This window comes from Pseudozyma hubeiensis, assembly GCF_000403515.1.
Source record: "Pseudozyma hubeiensis SY62 DNA, scaffold: PHS38, whole genome shotgun sequence".
Lineage (NCBI taxonomy): Eukaryota > Fungi > Basidiomycota > Ustilaginomycetes > Ustilaginales > Ustilaginaceae > Pseudozyma > Pseudozyma hubeiensis.
In genome coordinates, this window is record NW_012133820.1 from 782317 (window position 1) to 798263 (window position 15947).

The window sequence follows — 15947 nt, forward strand, 5'->3', positions numbered from 1 at the left end:
AGACATCCCAGAAGACCTGAATCAATCTTTGAGCATTCCCCAAGCTCAAATCTTCCAAGTACATCGCTGCTATGCTTTCACTTGCTCTTGACAGATTTGCTGGATTTCGCGTCCGTCGAAGCGGTCGAAGATGTGTCGCCTCGTGTCGATTTTGCGCCTCCGCCAGCTTTGGTAGCGGGAGAAGAGGCGTTGTGTGGCTTGTTCGTGGTGCGATGTTGCTGCTGCTGTTGAGAGGCGCTACTTTTGACTGAGGCGCCGGCATTGGGGTTCGGTTGTTTGGAACCTCTCCTAGCGGGGGGTTTTGACGTAGTAGCGGCGGTCGGTTTCTTCTCCTCCGAATTTCGGCTCTTGCCGCTTGCTGCCGCTGTCACTGCTGCCTCTCCGTTTGGCGCCGGTACCATGGCAGTGGAGTGGTTCATACACGCAACCTGCAAAGCTCTCTCCGACGCCGTCGCTCTCGCCTCTGCATCCACCAAAGCCTTGTCCATGGCTTGGATCAGTCGATGACAATCGCGAATCTCTGATCTGAGTTGCTCCGTTTCGACTGCTTCAACGCTACCGCTGCCGGATCCGTCCCGTGTGCGGGCGGTGAGGAGTCGACCGAGCTCGTCATTCTCGCGCTGAAGTTTGTCCAGTCTCTGAAGGAGGCGTACGCCCAGGACGGGATTCGTCGAGACCGAATCGTCGGCGGAGGAGTGTGTGTCTGCGGTGGACGCATCTTGTTGGGATTGCCATGCGGACCATGCTTGTCTCGGTTGGAAGCCTACTGCTTCTGTGCGTAGGCGTAGAAGGTCGTCTCGCTTCTCGTAGGTGGAGAGGGTTGTGCGAAGGGATGTGATGTACGTAAGCACAGCTGGGTCGACATCTTCTGATGGATTTTCATCGTGCGATGTGGACCGTTTGGACTGCAACGAAGGTGGTGTGACGCATCGCTCGGGTAGGGATGGTAGTGGTGGGTATCGGAGCGAGATTTCAGATCGAGGTTCTCTGGCACCAGCGGCCGAGTCTGTATGAATCGAGGAGTGTTCCATGCCAGAATGAGTCTGAGCGTTGGAAAAGTCGTGCTGGTAGGTTGTCGACTTGTTTGGCAATGCGTTGGTGGGTCCGCTGATGTTCATATGCGCAACCTGTGACTCGAGGCTAGGGCTTGCGCCATGGGACGCAAAATTGTTCAGATGTGATCGACCTGCGCTCTGGCCATGGCTGTATCCGTCGTACCGATCCGACGTCGAGGCTGGATTTGGAGAAAAGTCGCCAGCAGAAGCTGCATAGTCGGCGGCGGTTAGGTATCCACCGGCTTGCGGGTAGGCAGCATGGGCTGGGTCATGATTTGATGTGCCACTCGGGGATACATAGTGTCGATGGGGCCACGAGCCTTCATACGGCGTGATCTGTGGATGAGAGGTGGAGAAAGCCGAGTGCTGAACGTTGCGTGTGAAAGCGTATGGGTCTGCAGATGGGTAAGGCTGCGATTGCTGGTATACTTGTTGTTGCTGCTGTGGATGATAGGGTGTGGCAGGATAGCCGGAATAGGTCGGGTCGTGTGCGTACTGTTGCGCAGCATGCTGCTGTTGAGGTTGATAGTACTGCTGCTGGTATTGATGAGGCTGCTGCTGCCTCCGTTGCGGTGCCGACATGCTCGTCGTGGGACGAGGTGGGTCAAGGAGTAACGAGGTGTTGGTTTCTTATTGACGCTGACATGGCAGAGGCTTGCGCGAACCGTGGAAAGTAATGATGTCAGGAAACAAGAGCATCCAACGAGCTGAGCTGTGGTGATCAAGACTCGGAAGTGATGGAACACAAAGTGAGCGCTCGGGTGGTGTGCGTTGTGGTTGCAAGATGAGAAGATGCACGACATGTGTCGAGATGAAAAAGAGACCCAAGCTCAGTTCGAGTTGCTCTTCTCCACATGTCGCTCGCGAGCCTTGAAAAAGCGCGATTGAAATCAAGGCGACAAAATGTGACAATATGAAAGAACAACACTTGATCGCCAACGCGTCCCGCTACCACCATCACCATCACCGTCCCGGCAAACATGATTCGTCGCTCACCAACAAGCTTGTCCGTGCAGGAGTCGGACGTGGAGACGCTCAAAGCGCTTCGTAGAGCAAAGATGATGCAGCACAACCCCAACCTCACCGCGTCGTCCTTCTCGTCAATCCGACCCGACGAATCTGGCTCGGTGCATGACTCGCATCACAGTCACCATCACGCGCATCATCCGCATCACTACCACCATCACACGCATCATCACAATCACGCTAGGCAGGCTTCCGACGAGCAGGAGGATCCCGGAACTCAGCCTGGTCTGTCTCAGCAGGAGAACCACAACCCCAACCAACCGCATAACGCAGCCAACAACACTTGAGTCTTGCAGAAACCCTCAGCAAAACCAAGTTCAAACGCAAGACGGTGCTTCAACTCTTTAGCATCATCAAGCCGCGCAGGACTCGATACTGGTCATACTGCGCTTCACCTTTGTCGCTCACATATGCCACGGGGTCTGCGGCGGCCTTTAAATCGTGTCACAATCAGTGTATGCGTAGAAACGGAAAGGAATGCATTGTCTGGGACCAGCCTGGACCAGCACGGCTACCAAATTGCGGCTCGTTAAAAGATGTCGCCAATCTCTGCGTACAAGGGACAAGCACGCAAGATCCGTTCAGCGCCCGAAACCCGAGAGCAGTACAGTAGAATGGGTGCAACAGAGGCTTCATGTCAGTGTGATCGCTCTCTCGCCTTCTCGAGATCCTCAGCCTGGTCATGTAGCGCACGTACCTTGAATATAGCGAGCCCTGATCTTCTCGTCGAGTAGCTGTGCGCACATCGAAACGTTCGTCAGTCATGCTGTGTTGAGGTGAGAAGAAGGCTGTGGCGAGCAAGACCGCAGCGTGATTCTGACCGGCAAATGCACCTACCCTCTCTTCCCGACCGGGCAAGTCTGGCTCCATCAGATCGTCCTCGTCTTGATCATGAACCACGATTGGATGGGAATTCGCCGGCTTGGAGACGCTCTGACGTTTATGGCTGCCGGTGCTGGTGCTCTGATAGAAGGATGCGGCCATATCTGACTCGTCCTGTGGCTCTTCTGTGTTGGTGCTGAGTGGTGTCTGCGTGCCTTGAGCGGCGGAGGTAGCGTCTCCAGCCATTTCGTCGTCCACAACTTCCGTAGCAATCGTGCTGATTCCCGAGCCGACGCCGTGTTCGACATCATCAACGTCAATGTGCTGAGCAGCGCTTCCGCCAGAGACCGATGCGCCACTTGTCGACGCCATTGTTGGTATCACGTCGTCCTGGTGGAGGGCTCGACGGGGTGCTTGCGTGTAGATTGTCAGTGCCAGAGCTCAAGATGGTGGTCAGATGCTTGCAACGAGAACAGAAGCTCAGCACTCCACATTGCAGCAGCCGAGATGCAAGCAACGCAGAATTGGTGGTCCGCGCAGCGCAACGAAGCCACTTTATCACAATGTTACGTCGAGCCTGTTGTCGTGAATGTCTATGGCCAAAAAAAGTCCAACGCGCAAAACGCAAAAAAAACGAAACTTCGGAAGATGGACATCGAGAATAATTAGGTGGCGCGCCAGTGTGCGATTTGGCAACAGCTGAGCCGAACGCTGCTTTGCTTTGCTTGATGGATTCAATGCACAAACGCACTTCTTCGTGTTCGACACCATCACCACCTACCTCTCACTTGCTCCATCGCGGCCTCGTTCAATCCCTCTTATACCTGCATCAGAACCAAAGGCGAAGCGAACACAATCAGGACCAGCCACTTCCTCCGTCAGCGAACAAGCTCGCAGTGAGCATCAATCAGCACTCACTTCGCCCCGGTCACGACCTTTTCCCATCCACAACACTGCACGATCCAGTCCTGTTCCTGACCCTGTCCAAATAAGAAGCACATAGCGGGTCTTCTCCCGCAACACAGCCATGTCCGGCCCTCCCGGCTACAGAGGGCCGCCTCCAGCAGGTCCTTCCTCCATGAGGGGTCCGCCTCCCGGCATGCCGTCTTCTACCATAGCAGCCGCATCGTCATCTTACCGCGAGCCTGCTGCTCTCACATCAGAACAGCTTCAGGCAAAAGCACGCAAATGGCAGCAGACACAGAGTCGTCGCTTCGGCGACCGTAGGGGAAAGACCGGCTTCGTCGACACGGGCAAACAGGAGATGCCACCCGAGGTGCTAAGAAAGATCATCAAGGAGCACGGCGACATGACAAACCGCAAATACAGACAGGACAAGCGCGTACATCTCGGCGCGCTCAAGTACCTTCCGCACGCAATGATGAAGGTGCTAGAAAACATACCCATGCCCTGGGAGCAGATCCGCGAAGTGCCCGTCCTCTACCACATCACAGGTGCCATCACGTTTATCAACGAGGTGCCCAAGGTCATCGAGCCTGTCTTCCATGCACAGTGGGCCACAATGTGGATCGCCATGCGCAGAGAGAAGCGCGACCGACGCCATTTCAAGCGCATGCGTTTCCCGCCCTTTGACGATGAAGAGCCCGTCGTTGACTACTCCGACAACTTGCTCGATGTTGAGCCACTCGAGGCTATCCAGCTCGAGCTCGACGAAGAAGAGGATGGCGCTGTCATCGACTGGTTCTACGACCACAAGCCGCTCATCAATAATCCAAAGCACGTCAACGGTCCTTCCTACCGCTTCTGGAATTTGGATCTCCCCCAGATGGCCACACTCCATCGTCTCGGCCGCACCCTGCTCAGCGACGCATCCTCCTCAGGCGACCGCAACTCGTTCTATCTCTTCGACAAAAAAGCCTTCTTTACCGCAAAGGCGCTCAACATGGCCATCCCTTCTGGTCCGAAGTTTGAGCCGCTCTTCAAAGATACGGACGGCTTCGACGACGATTTTACCGACTTCACCGATTTCCGCAAGGTCATCATCCGCCATCAGATCCGCACCGAGTACCGTGTCGCCTTTCCGCACCTCTACAACAGCAGGCCACGTGCAGTCCACATTGGCACCTACCACGAACCGAAGAACGTCTACATCCGATCCGACGAAATCGACCAGGCCTTCTACTTCGACCCGGCAATCAACCCCATCTCGGCTCGCACATTGGCAAGTTCCAACGCTTTCCGTCCAGAGTATGACGACGGAACGCCCGTACTTGCTCACGAGGACCAAGTGTTCGGCCCTGGCGTCGAGTCTGACGACGAGCTGCCAGACGAAGTGGCTTTCTCTCTGCCGGAACAGATCGAGCCTTTCCTCGAGCACGAACCGCTCGAGAACGACCTCACCGCCGATGCCATCGCCCTCTGGTGGGCGCCCAAGCCCTACTCGCTCCGCAGTGGACGCACACGGCGCGCAGTCGATGTCCCCTTGATTCAGCCTTGGTACCTCGAGCACTGCCCGCCGAACCAACCCGTCAAGGTACGCGTCAGCTACCAGAAGCTGCTCAAGACCTACGTCTACAACAGCCTCCACACCACCAAGCAGAAGGTACACAAGCGCACCAACCTATTGCGCGAGCTCAACAACACCAAGTTCTTCCAAAACACTTCCATCGACTGGCTCGAGGCGGGTCTCCAGGTGGCAAAACAGTCCTTCAACATGATGAACCTCCTCATCCACCGCAAAGGCGCTTCTTACCTCCATCTCGACTACAACATGAACCTCAAACCAACAAAGACGCTCACCACCAAGGAGCGAAAGAAGAGTCGATTCGGTAACGCCTTCCACCTAGTGCGAGAGTTGAGCCGCATCATGAAGCTTGTCGTCGACGCGCACGTCCAATTCCGTCTCGGTTCCATCGATGCCTTTCAGCTGGCCGATGGCTTACAGTATCTCTTCAACCACGTCGCTACGCTCTCAGGCATCTACCGGTACAAGTACCGTTCCATGCGCCAGATTCGCGCCTGCAAGGATCTCAAGCACGTCATCTACTACCGCTTCAATGCTGCCGGCGTTGGCAAGGGTCCCGGTGTCGGGTTTTGGGCGCCCTCATGGCGCGTGTGGATCTTCTTCCTCCGCGGTATCGTTCCGCTGCTCGAACGCTGGCTCGGCAACCTGCTCGCACGTCAGTTCGAAGGCCGAGCTGGTCGCACTGGCGCACAGGGTATCACCAAGCAGCGTGTCGAGTCATCCATGGATCTCGAGTTGCGTGCCGCTGTGATGCACGACATCCTCGATGCAATGCCCGAAGGCATGCGACAGAACAAGATCAAGACCATCATGAGTCACCTCCAGGAGGCATGGCGCGCTTGCCGCAGCAACACGCCGTGGAGTCCCAATCTGCCGCCGCCCATCGAGAACCTCATCCTGCGCTACGTCAAGCAAAAGTTCGATTGGTGGACGTCGGTGGCGCACCAGCAGCGTGCTCGAATTGCACGTGGCGCCACCGTCGACAAGACGGCGGTACGCAAGAATCAGGGCCGCCTCACGCGTCTCTTCCTGCGTGCCGAGCAGGAGCGACAGGCCGACTACCTCAAGAGCGGTCCCTACATCACCTCAGAAGTGGGTGTGGCAGCCTTCACCGCCACTGTGCAATGGCTCGAAGCGCGTCGTTTCAGTCCGATCCCTTTCCCCAGTCTCAACAACAAGCACGACGTCAAGCATCTGGTGTTGGCGCTCGACTCGCTCAAGGAGGCATATTCCGTCAAAGGTCGTCTCAACCAGAGCCAGCGTGAAGAGCTTGCCCTCATCGAGCAGGCCTTTGACAACCCACACGAGACTCTGGCACGTATTAAGCGACTCATGTTGACGCAGCGTGCTTTCAAGGAAGCCGGTTTCGAGTTTTTCGACACGTTCAGCAAGTTGACGCCCACCTACGACATTGAGCCCATCGAAAAGATCACCGATGCGTATCTCAGCCAGTACCTCTCGTACGAGGCAGACAAGCGCCAGCTCTTCCCCGCATGGATCAAGCCGAGCGACTCGGAGCCTGCACCGCTGCTCGTGTACAAATGGTGCAATGGCATCAACAACGCACACGAGATCTGGGACACCTCCGAGGGGCAGTGCAACGTGCTCATGGAGACGACGCTCAGCAAGGTGTTTGAAAAGATGGACCTGACGCTGCTCAATCGACTGCTGCGACTCATCATGGACCACAACTTGGCCGACTACATCACCGCCAAGAACAACATCTCGATCGTATTCAAGGACATGTCGCACGTCAACTCGTACGGTCTCATCCGCGGTCTGCAGTTCAGCGCCTTTGTCTTCCAGTACTACGGCTTGGTGCTCGATCTGCTCATCCTCGGTCTGCAACGTGCCAACGAGATGGCGGGTCCGCCCAACATGCCCAACGGCCTCTTCCAGTATCGCGACACGGCCACCGAGACTCGCCATCCCGTGCGTCTCTATACTCGATACATCGACCGCATCCACATCCTCTATCGCTTCTCGGCCGAAGAAGCGCGCGATCTGGTGCAGCGCTACCTCACGGCCAATCCGGATCCCAACAACAGCAACGTCATTGGCTACAACAACCGCAAGTGTTGGCCGCGCGATGCACGAATGCGTCTCGTCAAGCACGACGTCAACCTCGGTCGCGCCGTCTTTTGGACGGTCAAGAACAGCTTGCCGCGCTCGCTCACTACCATCGAGTGGGAGGACACGTTCTGCTCCGTCTACAGCAAGGACAACCCCAACCTGCTCTTCTCGATGCTCGGCTTCGAGGTGCGCATCCTGCCCAAGATCCGACAGGAGGATGTCGATGTTGCACGTGACGGTGTCTGGCCGCTCATCCAGGCCAGCTCTGGTGAACGCACCTCGACCGCCTTCCTGCGAGTATCGGAAGAGGGGATCGCCAACTTTAGCAACCGAGTTCGTGCGCTGCTCATGTCGGCTGGCGCTGCCCCTTTCAGCAAAATCGCGAACAAATGGAACACCTGCCTCATCGCGCTGATGACGTACTACCGAGAAGCCGTCGTCAACACCGAGGAGATGCTCGATCTGCTCGTACGCAGCGAGAACAAGGTGATCAACCGCATCAAGTCTGGCGTTAACAGCAAGATGCCTTCGCGTTGGCCCATCCACATCCTCGCCTCGCCGAAGGAGCTCGGTGGTCTCGGCATGCTTTCGATGGGCCACGTGCTCATCCCCGCCTCGGACCTGAAGTATTCGCGCCAGACGACGACCGGGATCACCCACTTCCGTGCCGGTCTCTCGAACCAGGAGGATCAGCTGTTGCCTGCGCTCTACCGATACATCACCCCGTGGGCATCCGAGTTTGAGGATTCGGCGCGTGTGTGGCAGGAGTACGCGCAGAAGCGGAAGGAGGCCAACGAACAGAACCGCCGTCTGACGCTCGAGGACCTTGAGGACTCGTTCCACCGCGGTCTGCCCCGTATCGCCACGCTTTTCCAGAAGGACCGCACCATCTTGTCGTACGACAAGCAGTGGCGGGTTCGACAGGAGTTCAAGAAATACCAGATCGCCAAAGCGCAACCGTTCGCCTGGACCAACCAGCGTCACGACGGAAAGCTGCACAACCTCAACCAGCTGCGTACCGATACCATTGCGGCGCTTGGCGGTGTCGAGACGATCCTCGAGCACTCGCTGTTTGCCGCGACGGGTCATCCGACCTGGGAGGGCCTGTTCTGGGAGAAATCATCCTCGTTCGAAGAGAGTATGCAGCAGAAACGACTTACCAACGCACAGCGTTCGGGTCTTTCGCAGATCCCCAATCGTCGCTTCACGCTGTGGTGGTCGCCGACGCTCAACCGCAGCAGCGTCTACATCGGATTCCAGGTGCAGCTCGACTTGTGCGGTGTGCTGATGTCGGGCAAGATGCCTTCGCTCAAGATCTCGTACATCCAGCTGTTCCGTGCGCACTTGTGGCAGAAGATCCACGAATCGGTGGTGATGGACTTGTGTCAGGTGTTTGATCAGGAGCTGGAGGCTCTGTCGATCGAGACGGTGCAGAAGGAGACGATCCACCCGCGAAAGTCGTACAGGTTGACGGCGTCGAGCTCGGACATCTTGCTGTTCGCGAGCTACAAGTGGCCGATGTCGCGACCTTCGTTGTTGACCGACTCTCGCGACGTCATGGACGGGTCGAGCGGCAACAAGTGGTGGGTCGACGTCCAGCTGCGATGGGGTGATTACGACTCGCACGACATTGAACGGTACTGTCGAGCCAAGTTCCTCGACTACACCAGCGACAACACTTCGATCTACCCGTCCGCTACGGGTGCGTTGGTGGGCATCGACCTGGCGTACAACATCCACTCGGCGTACGGTATTTGGTTCCCTGGTAGCAAGCCGCTCATCCAGCAGGCGATGGCCAAGATCATGAAGGCCAACCCTGCGCTGTACGTGCTGCGAGAGCGTGTCCGCAAGAGTTTGCAGCTGTACAGTTCCGAACCGACCGAGCCGTACCTCAACTCGAACAACTACGCCGAGCTGTTCAGCAACCAGATCATCTGGTTCGTCGACGATACCAACGTCTACCGCGTTACGATCCATCGGACGTTTGAGGGCAACTTGGTGACGAAGCCCATCAACGGTGCGATCATCATCCTCAACCCACGAACGGGTCAGCTGTTCCTCAAGATCATCCACACGTCCGTGTGGGCAGGTCAGAAGCGACTCGGTCAGCTGGCCAAGTGGAAGACGGCGGAGGAGACCATCGCCTTGGTCCGCAGTTTGCCCGTGGAAGAGCAACCGAAGCGGATCATCGTTTCGCGCAAAGGCATGCTGGATCCGCTCGAGACGCATTCGCTCGATTTCCCCAACCTGTCGATCGTCGGTTCCGAGCTTCAGCTGCCCTTCCAGTCGTTCCTCAAGCTCGAAGCGATCGGCGACATGGTGTTGAAAGCGACGCAGCCGCAGATGGTGCTCTACTCGTCGTACGACAACTGGATGTCCAACGTCAGCAGCTTCACTGCGTTTTCGAGGTTGATCCTTCTGCTGAGATCCCTGCACGTCAACCAGGAGAAGGCCAAGATCATCCTCCGTCCACACCCGGGTGTGGTGACGGAGCCGCATCATCTTTGGCCGACGCTGACGGACGAAGAGTGGATCAAGGTGGAGATCCAGCTGAGGGACTTGATCCTGGCGGACTTCGGCAAGCGGAACAATGTGAATGTGAACTCGTTGACGAGCAGCGAGATTCGGGATATCATATTGGGTATGACGATCCAGGCGCCTTCGGTTCAGAGGCAGCAGATGGCGGAGCTGGAGAAGACGGCGGAGGCGGCGCAGCAAGTGACGGCGCAGCAGACGAGGACGGTCAACGTTCACGGCGAGGAGATCCAGACGGTGACGACTACGCAGTACGAGAATCAGGTATTCAGCAGCAAGTCGGACTGGAGGGTACGGGCGCTCTCGGCGGGTAATCTGCCGTTGAGGTGTCAGCATCTGTACGTCTCGAACGAGGATGTGAGGGATGAAGTGGGATCGTTGACGTACGTCATGCCGAAGAACGTGTTGAAGACGTTTATTGTGGGGGCGGATCTGAGGACGCAGGTGGCGGGCTACATGTACGGGAGCAGTCCGAAGGATGCACCTAGCATCAAGGAGATTAAGGTGATCGTCTGGGTTCCGCAACGCGGGTCGAACCACAAGGTCGAATTACCCGACGATCTGCCGGAACACGACTTTGTCCTCAAGGATCTTGAACCGCTCGGATGGATCAAGACTTCGTCGATGGATCTCCCCCACCTTCCACCGCAGGACGTCGCACAGCACGCACGCACCATGGCAGCGCACACCGAGTGGGGTTCCTCCACCATCTGCATCTCGTGCGCCTTCACCCCCGGCTCGGTCTCCCTGTCGGCGTACAATCTGACCGTTGCAGGGTTCGAGTGGGGCAGGAAGGCGAGCGATGCAGAGATCGCCTCGTCTAGCGGGTTCAACCCGGGTACGATGATGGATCGAGTTCAGCTGCTGCTCTCGGACAGAATCCTGGGTACGACGTTGACGGTGGAGGGCGGCAGATGGAATTACGGGTTGAGTTTGTCGGCTCAGTGGACGCGGGAGATGAAGTACAGTGTCGTGTTGGACAGGCCGAAGGAGTTTTGGGACGAGGTGCATCGGCCGCAGAACTTTTTGAGCTTCACCAACGAGGTGGATACGAGCGGCAGGGGGGAGGATGTGGCGGATGTGATGGATGCGTTTGCGTGAAGTGGTGGAGTGGGAGAAGAAATGCATTCTGGTTTTCATTGGTTTGAACAGTGTGTGCGATGCCTGGGTTGTGATGAGAGTGTGGGAGTGGTTCGGATCGAAGACGACGTCGCAGACACAGGCGAGCAGCTCTAACTTTGTGTGATTCAGGGAGAAGTCGAGGAAGTGATTCAGTTGCACGGAGAAGCGATGTCGAGCGTGAGATTCGTTGACCCACGTCGACCAACACAGCCGTTCCCTTCGGACGGAGGAGGAGCCGCATATTGTAGCTCTTGGCAAGAAGATGACATTCAAACCGCAAAAGAACGTGCTATACGCACCCCTAACCGCAATAGTCGCCACCCAGTGTTTGCTAATCCATCTCATCATCCACCAAGTCATCGGCCGTCGCCGTCGGTGCCGCCGCTGCTTGCGCCGCTGCCGCTGCCGGTGCTCCACTCTGCACCGCACTTTTCGCCTTCGGCGCGGCCCCGGCGCCTTGAATCTGCCTCTTCTCCTCCGCACGTCCCTGCCCCGCCCCACCCCCCGGTGCACCGCCGAACAAACTCGCCATCATCTCATTCAACATGTTCCCCCCACCCCCTCCCCTCTGCACCTTCAATCCGAACCAATCCTCTCCAATCCTCGGGATCGCCTCCCTGACACCTTCCTCCTGCGACAAACTCGGGGCTTCTCGCTCGTACTGCCTGACCAGTTGGATCCACGCATTTCGCAACCACTCGGGTACGCCGCGACGCTGAAGCTTGTGCGATTCGGAGACGAGGGCTACGGCGAGCTGGGAGAAGTTCAGGTCGGGGTTGGCGGTGAGGTAGAGTTGGATGTCGGTGGAAGGGGTTGGAGAGCCAGGTGGGGTGTAGGGGCGGGGGTTTGGTGTGACGGGTAGGAGGAGGGATTTGAGCGAAGTGGTGACGACGGAGAGGTAGTTCTCTTGGAACGAGAGTGCTGGTTTCACGGCGTGGTTGGCGAGCAGCGGGATGGTGGCGCGAAGTGCGAACCTACCGGCTTCGATCCGAGCGATCGCATCGGCACCTCTCGTCTCGCCCTCCTGCTGCGAAGCTTGCTCGGCGAATGCGGTCAACCACTCGGCCATCGCCTGCGCGTAGGCTTTCGGTGCACTCTCCACCGCATACGTCTGCTCCGTCTCGATACAGCTGGCCAGAAAATGTCCCTCGGCATGTTCGAAGTCCCCTTCCTTGGCGTACATCTTCGCGATGAACAGCCGCAACAACGGATCGCCCGTAGAAGCACCGCTAGCTTTGACGGACCACTTGACCGCAGCATCCACCACTTTTTTCCTCCAGAAATCCGGCGCTGCCTGGGCCAGGATCTCGGTGATGCGATCGCGCGAGTCGGAGTCGACGGGTGCATCCTTTGAGTTGTAGACGTCGATCATGTAGACGGCGAGGTCGCAGCCGGAACCCTGTTCGGATTGGGAGAGGAGCGTGAGCGCGCCCGAGTGGAGGGTGGAGATGGCTTCATCGTACTGCTTCTTCTTGACGAGACGGACGGTCTTGGTGCGTAGTTTTTGATGGAGCTCGTAGCCTGAACTCATCGTGAGGTCTATGGCTTGGTGAGGGAGATGGTGGTTATCGCCGTGTTGGTACAGTGGATGAGGTGTGAAAGGATGTGGAAAAGGAAGACGCACGCGCAACCTCCGTTCCTTTCATGCACGGACACTTCTTCACTCTTCCAGAATCGGTGCAATTTGTTTATCCCGTGTAAGATTGCGGACTGCGAGACATCCAACAAAAAAGTACACAGCATCATTCGCCATGTCCACTGATGCAACCATACGATGGCGAGCGGGTCAGATGATACCCTCCGCACGCAGCATCTGAACATACTGGAACGCAATACGACGGCCTCTTTCGATACCAGACCATCCATCCTCCGCGCCCTCGGTATCGTCCGCATCCGATTGCAGACCTTGGAAGATGAGCTGCACCGTGTGTTCTTTCTTCGCCACCGATGGTGCCACAGCTGCCGGCGGCACGACGTTCGGGGTGGATGCGGCTGCAGCGGGTCGATTGCTGCTGCTCCAAGCTGGCGCGCCAAGCGGTCGGTCGTCATCTTCGTCATCGTCATCCTCTCCTTGATCACCTTGCTGCATCGTCACCGCTGTTCCTGTCAAGCCTCCGGCGCATGCTACTGCATTAGAAGCAGAGTCCGGCGTCGCTTCAACTTCCGAGTCCGATGAGTACAGGGATTCGTTATCCTCATCCAGCGAATGACCGTTGATTGGTGCTGTCGCCTTCGGATCGGCTTCATCGTCAGATCCAAACATGTGCCATCCGAACGCATCTGTTTGCGCGTCCTTCACTTCAGCCATTCTGCCGTTTGGCCCCGAAGATGATTCGCCAGCATTCTTTCGCTGCCTACGTAAGGTGCGAGCTGCTATTGCCATCTTACGCGATCGCTTGGAGATGCGCCTTACCCACCCTTCGCCTGAACGCGGCACGACTTCTTCCCACAGCTGGTCCGATACCACGGGTAGGTTCAGATTACGGTTCGGTGGGGTTGCACCGGCGCCTCCACCGATGGTGTAGCTGAACTCAGTGCCACTTGCACCTCCGACTGCGCCTGTGATGTTACCGTTCGTCGCTGATGCTAGTCCGAGCGATGGATTGTTAACTCCTGGGACCGCCATCCCGCTTCCTGCCTGTGGCGCCCCTGCATTCCCAGTGACGTTCGGCATCCCAACCGCAGCCACAGGAGCACTCGGTTGCGCCGGCACCAAGCCCGCTGGGAAAAGCGAGAACAAAAAGTCATTCATAAACTTGGATGTCGGCGAGATCGTCGATGCCGGCAGAAACTCCGCCTCGACGATAGCTCCTGCACTTCGACGTCCACCGCCGACAACGCTGCCGACTCTGACTCGCCAGTCTACTCCGCCGCTGCTTCCAGCCACGCCCGCGTCGTCGGTGTTGGACAGCGACGCAAGGGCAGGTGAGATGCCGGGGAGAGCGTTGAGGCTTTGACTGTTGATCTCGAGCACCAGACCTTCAATGGATACGGCAGCTCCGCGAGGCACCCAAGCGCCTGGACCGGCTGTTCCGACCGGTGCACCGTGCGGGGGCGGAAGGTTGAGGCCGGAGAGCATGGCAGCCATGGATGAGGTGATTGCTGAGACTGTGTAGCGCGTGTGAGAAGGTAGGCGGAGCTTTGGTTTGGGACCGGCTGGCTCGACGGACTCTTGCTCGGTTTGCTCCCCCGCAGGTGCAGGCGCTTCCGATGGTTGGCTGTCAGCAGACGGACCTGAGGGCAATTGCGACTCTGTCGAGACGGCATCTATTCTAGCATCGCCTTGTGGGTCGAGTGAGGAAGGTGCATCTTCGTCCATGGGCACTCCGGATGCCTCAGTTTCAATCTTGTCAGCCCTCTCCTCAGCTACAATGCTGTTGCCGTTTTCACCTTGCATGGTTGGCTTTTCAGCCTCGGTCTGCTCCTCCTTCTTGCGCCTCGCCGCGATCTCCCGGCGCTTCTGCTTCCTCCATTTCTTCGTTGACAGCTCCCAATCGCGCCACACCTTCGCCCGAGAAGCCCTTCCGGTATCTTCGACGACCACGAACACGACTCCAGGATGATCAGACAGCTGTACCTGCCACATTGTCCTTGGCTTGGTCAGTGGAGGTGCACCTGATGCAGACGATCCTGCACCTCCGCCCAAGCCAAGTGTACTACCCCCGGCAGCAGCCGAGGAGGTCGAAGCGGAGGCTGCATTCGGAACGTTGCTCGAGGAAGGATCGTCGTCGAGAGATGTGAGTGAGAAGTTCGAGTCGTACTGGTTTGGTGACGGCCAAGCGTTTGTCGGGACGGGTACTGCGCGGAAGGAGCGGATGGTGATGCTCCAGCGTGCTACTACTTTGGCGTTGGAGGAGTGTTGAAGGTGGCTGAAGAGTGGTGGGATGGATTGCGCACCGAGCGAGGGTAGCCGAGCGGTGCTGGAGACTCCCATCGTCTCTGTCGCTGAGAAGTAGGTTGCTGCTGTCGAAGAAGAAGGTGGCAGAGGGGAAAGACGCGAAGAAGGAGACACGAGAACACGCCCGTGCGAAGAAACTGACTGCCCGCAACCCGAGATTATTCTCACGAAAGGCCGCGGAACTGAGCTCGACGTGGGGGAAAGCCAAAAAGCCGGGGAATGCGCCGATCCTTTCCCCACCTTGCTAGAAGCTCTTCTTCGGCCCGAGGCTCAACCATCGTTCTTTCTCTCCCCTCCAACACGTACATCATCTTCAGAATCCTCATATTCACTACCCAGACCCTCCATTACACCCGTCACAATGTCCGTTTTAGTCACATCTTCCGACAAGCAGTTCGTCATCCGTCGCGGAACCAAAGCAGACTGCCCCGTCATCCTCGACTTTATCAACCAGCTCGCCGAGTACGAGAAAGAACCAGATGCTGTCAAAGCCACCGTCTCCACTCTCGAACAAAACGTCTTCGACAAGAACTACGCAGAGGTCATTATCGCAGAACAACACGACAGCTCCTCCGTGACCCCCGTAGGAATGGCACTCTACTTTTACTCATTCTCAACATGGACCTCGAAACCTTCGCTCTACCTCGAAGATCTGTTCGTCATCCCAACACTCCGCAACAAGGGTGTTGGGAAACTCCTGTTCAAAGCCCTTGGTCAAGTAGCGGAACAGAAAGATTGTGCTAGGATGGACTGGTCGGTCTTGACTTGGAACGCCCCTTCCATCGCATTCTACACAAAAGTGCTAGGTGCCAAACCAATGGATGAGTGGAAAGGGATGCGCCTTGAACAAAAGGGTATTCAGGATCTTGCTAAACTCATCTGAAGCGTAGACTTATCACAAGAAGAGATTGGATCACAAGGCCTCCAAACA

At 57.2% G+C, this 15947-nt stretch overlaps 6 protein-coding genes across 6 annotated transcripts; 2 read left to right on the plus strand and 4 right to left on the minus strand.

Annotated features, from left to right (window-relative positions):
- Positions 1–77: 77 nt before the first annotated feature.
- PHSY_004018 (GATA type zinc finger protein Asd4) lies at positions 78–1637 on the minus strand (the record flags this gene model as incomplete). Its single annotated transcript, XM_012334635.1, has 1 exon — positions 78–1637. One exon carries the CDS (start codon positions 1635–1637, stop codon positions 78–80), a length of 1560 nt encoding a protein of 519 aa, XP_012190025.1.
- A 518-nt stretch (positions 1638–2155) lies between these two features.
- PHSY_004019 (N-methyltransferase) lies at positions 2156–3275 on the minus strand (the record flags this gene model as incomplete). Its single annotated transcript, XM_012334636.1, has 2 exons — positions 2156–2261; positions 2779–3275. 2 exons carry the CDS (start codon positions 3273–3275, stop codon positions 2156–2158), a joined length of 603 nt encoding a protein of 200 aa, XP_012190026.1.
- A 706-nt stretch (positions 3276–3981) lies between these two features.
- On the plus strand, positions 3982–11097 carry PHSY_004020 (pre-mRNA processing splicing factor; the record flags this gene model as incomplete). The annotated part of the gene is made up of 1 exon (XM_012334637.1): positions 3982–11097. One exon carries the CDS (start codon positions 3982–3984, stop codon positions 11095–11097), a length of 7116 nt encoding a protein of 2371 aa, XP_012190027.1.
- Positions 11098–11449: 352 nt separating this feature from the next.
- On the minus strand, positions 11450–12649 carry PHSY_004021 (hypothetical protein; the record flags this gene model as incomplete). The annotated part of the gene is made up of 1 exon (XM_012334638.1): positions 11450–12649. One exon carries the CDS (start codon positions 12647–12649, stop codon positions 11450–11452), a length of 1200 nt encoding a protein of 399 aa, XP_012190028.1.
- A 255-nt stretch (positions 12650–12904) lies between these two features.
- PHSY_004022 (hypothetical protein) lies at positions 12905–15052 on the minus strand (the record flags this gene model as incomplete). The annotated part of the gene is made up of 1 exon (XM_012334639.1): positions 12905–15052. The coding sequence occupies one exon, from the start codon at positions 15050–15052 to the stop codon at positions 12905–12907; it is 2148 nt and encodes a 715-aa protein (XP_012190029.1).
- A 325-nt stretch (positions 15053–15377) lies between these two features.
- Positions 15378–15899, plus strand: PHSY_004023 (acetyltransferase; the record flags this gene model as incomplete). Its single annotated transcript, XM_012334640.1, has 1 exon — positions 15378–15899. The coding sequence occupies one exon, from the start codon at positions 15378–15380 to the stop codon at positions 15897–15899; it is 522 nt and encodes a 173-aa protein (XP_012190030.1).
- Positions 15900–15947: the final 48 nt, after the last annotated feature.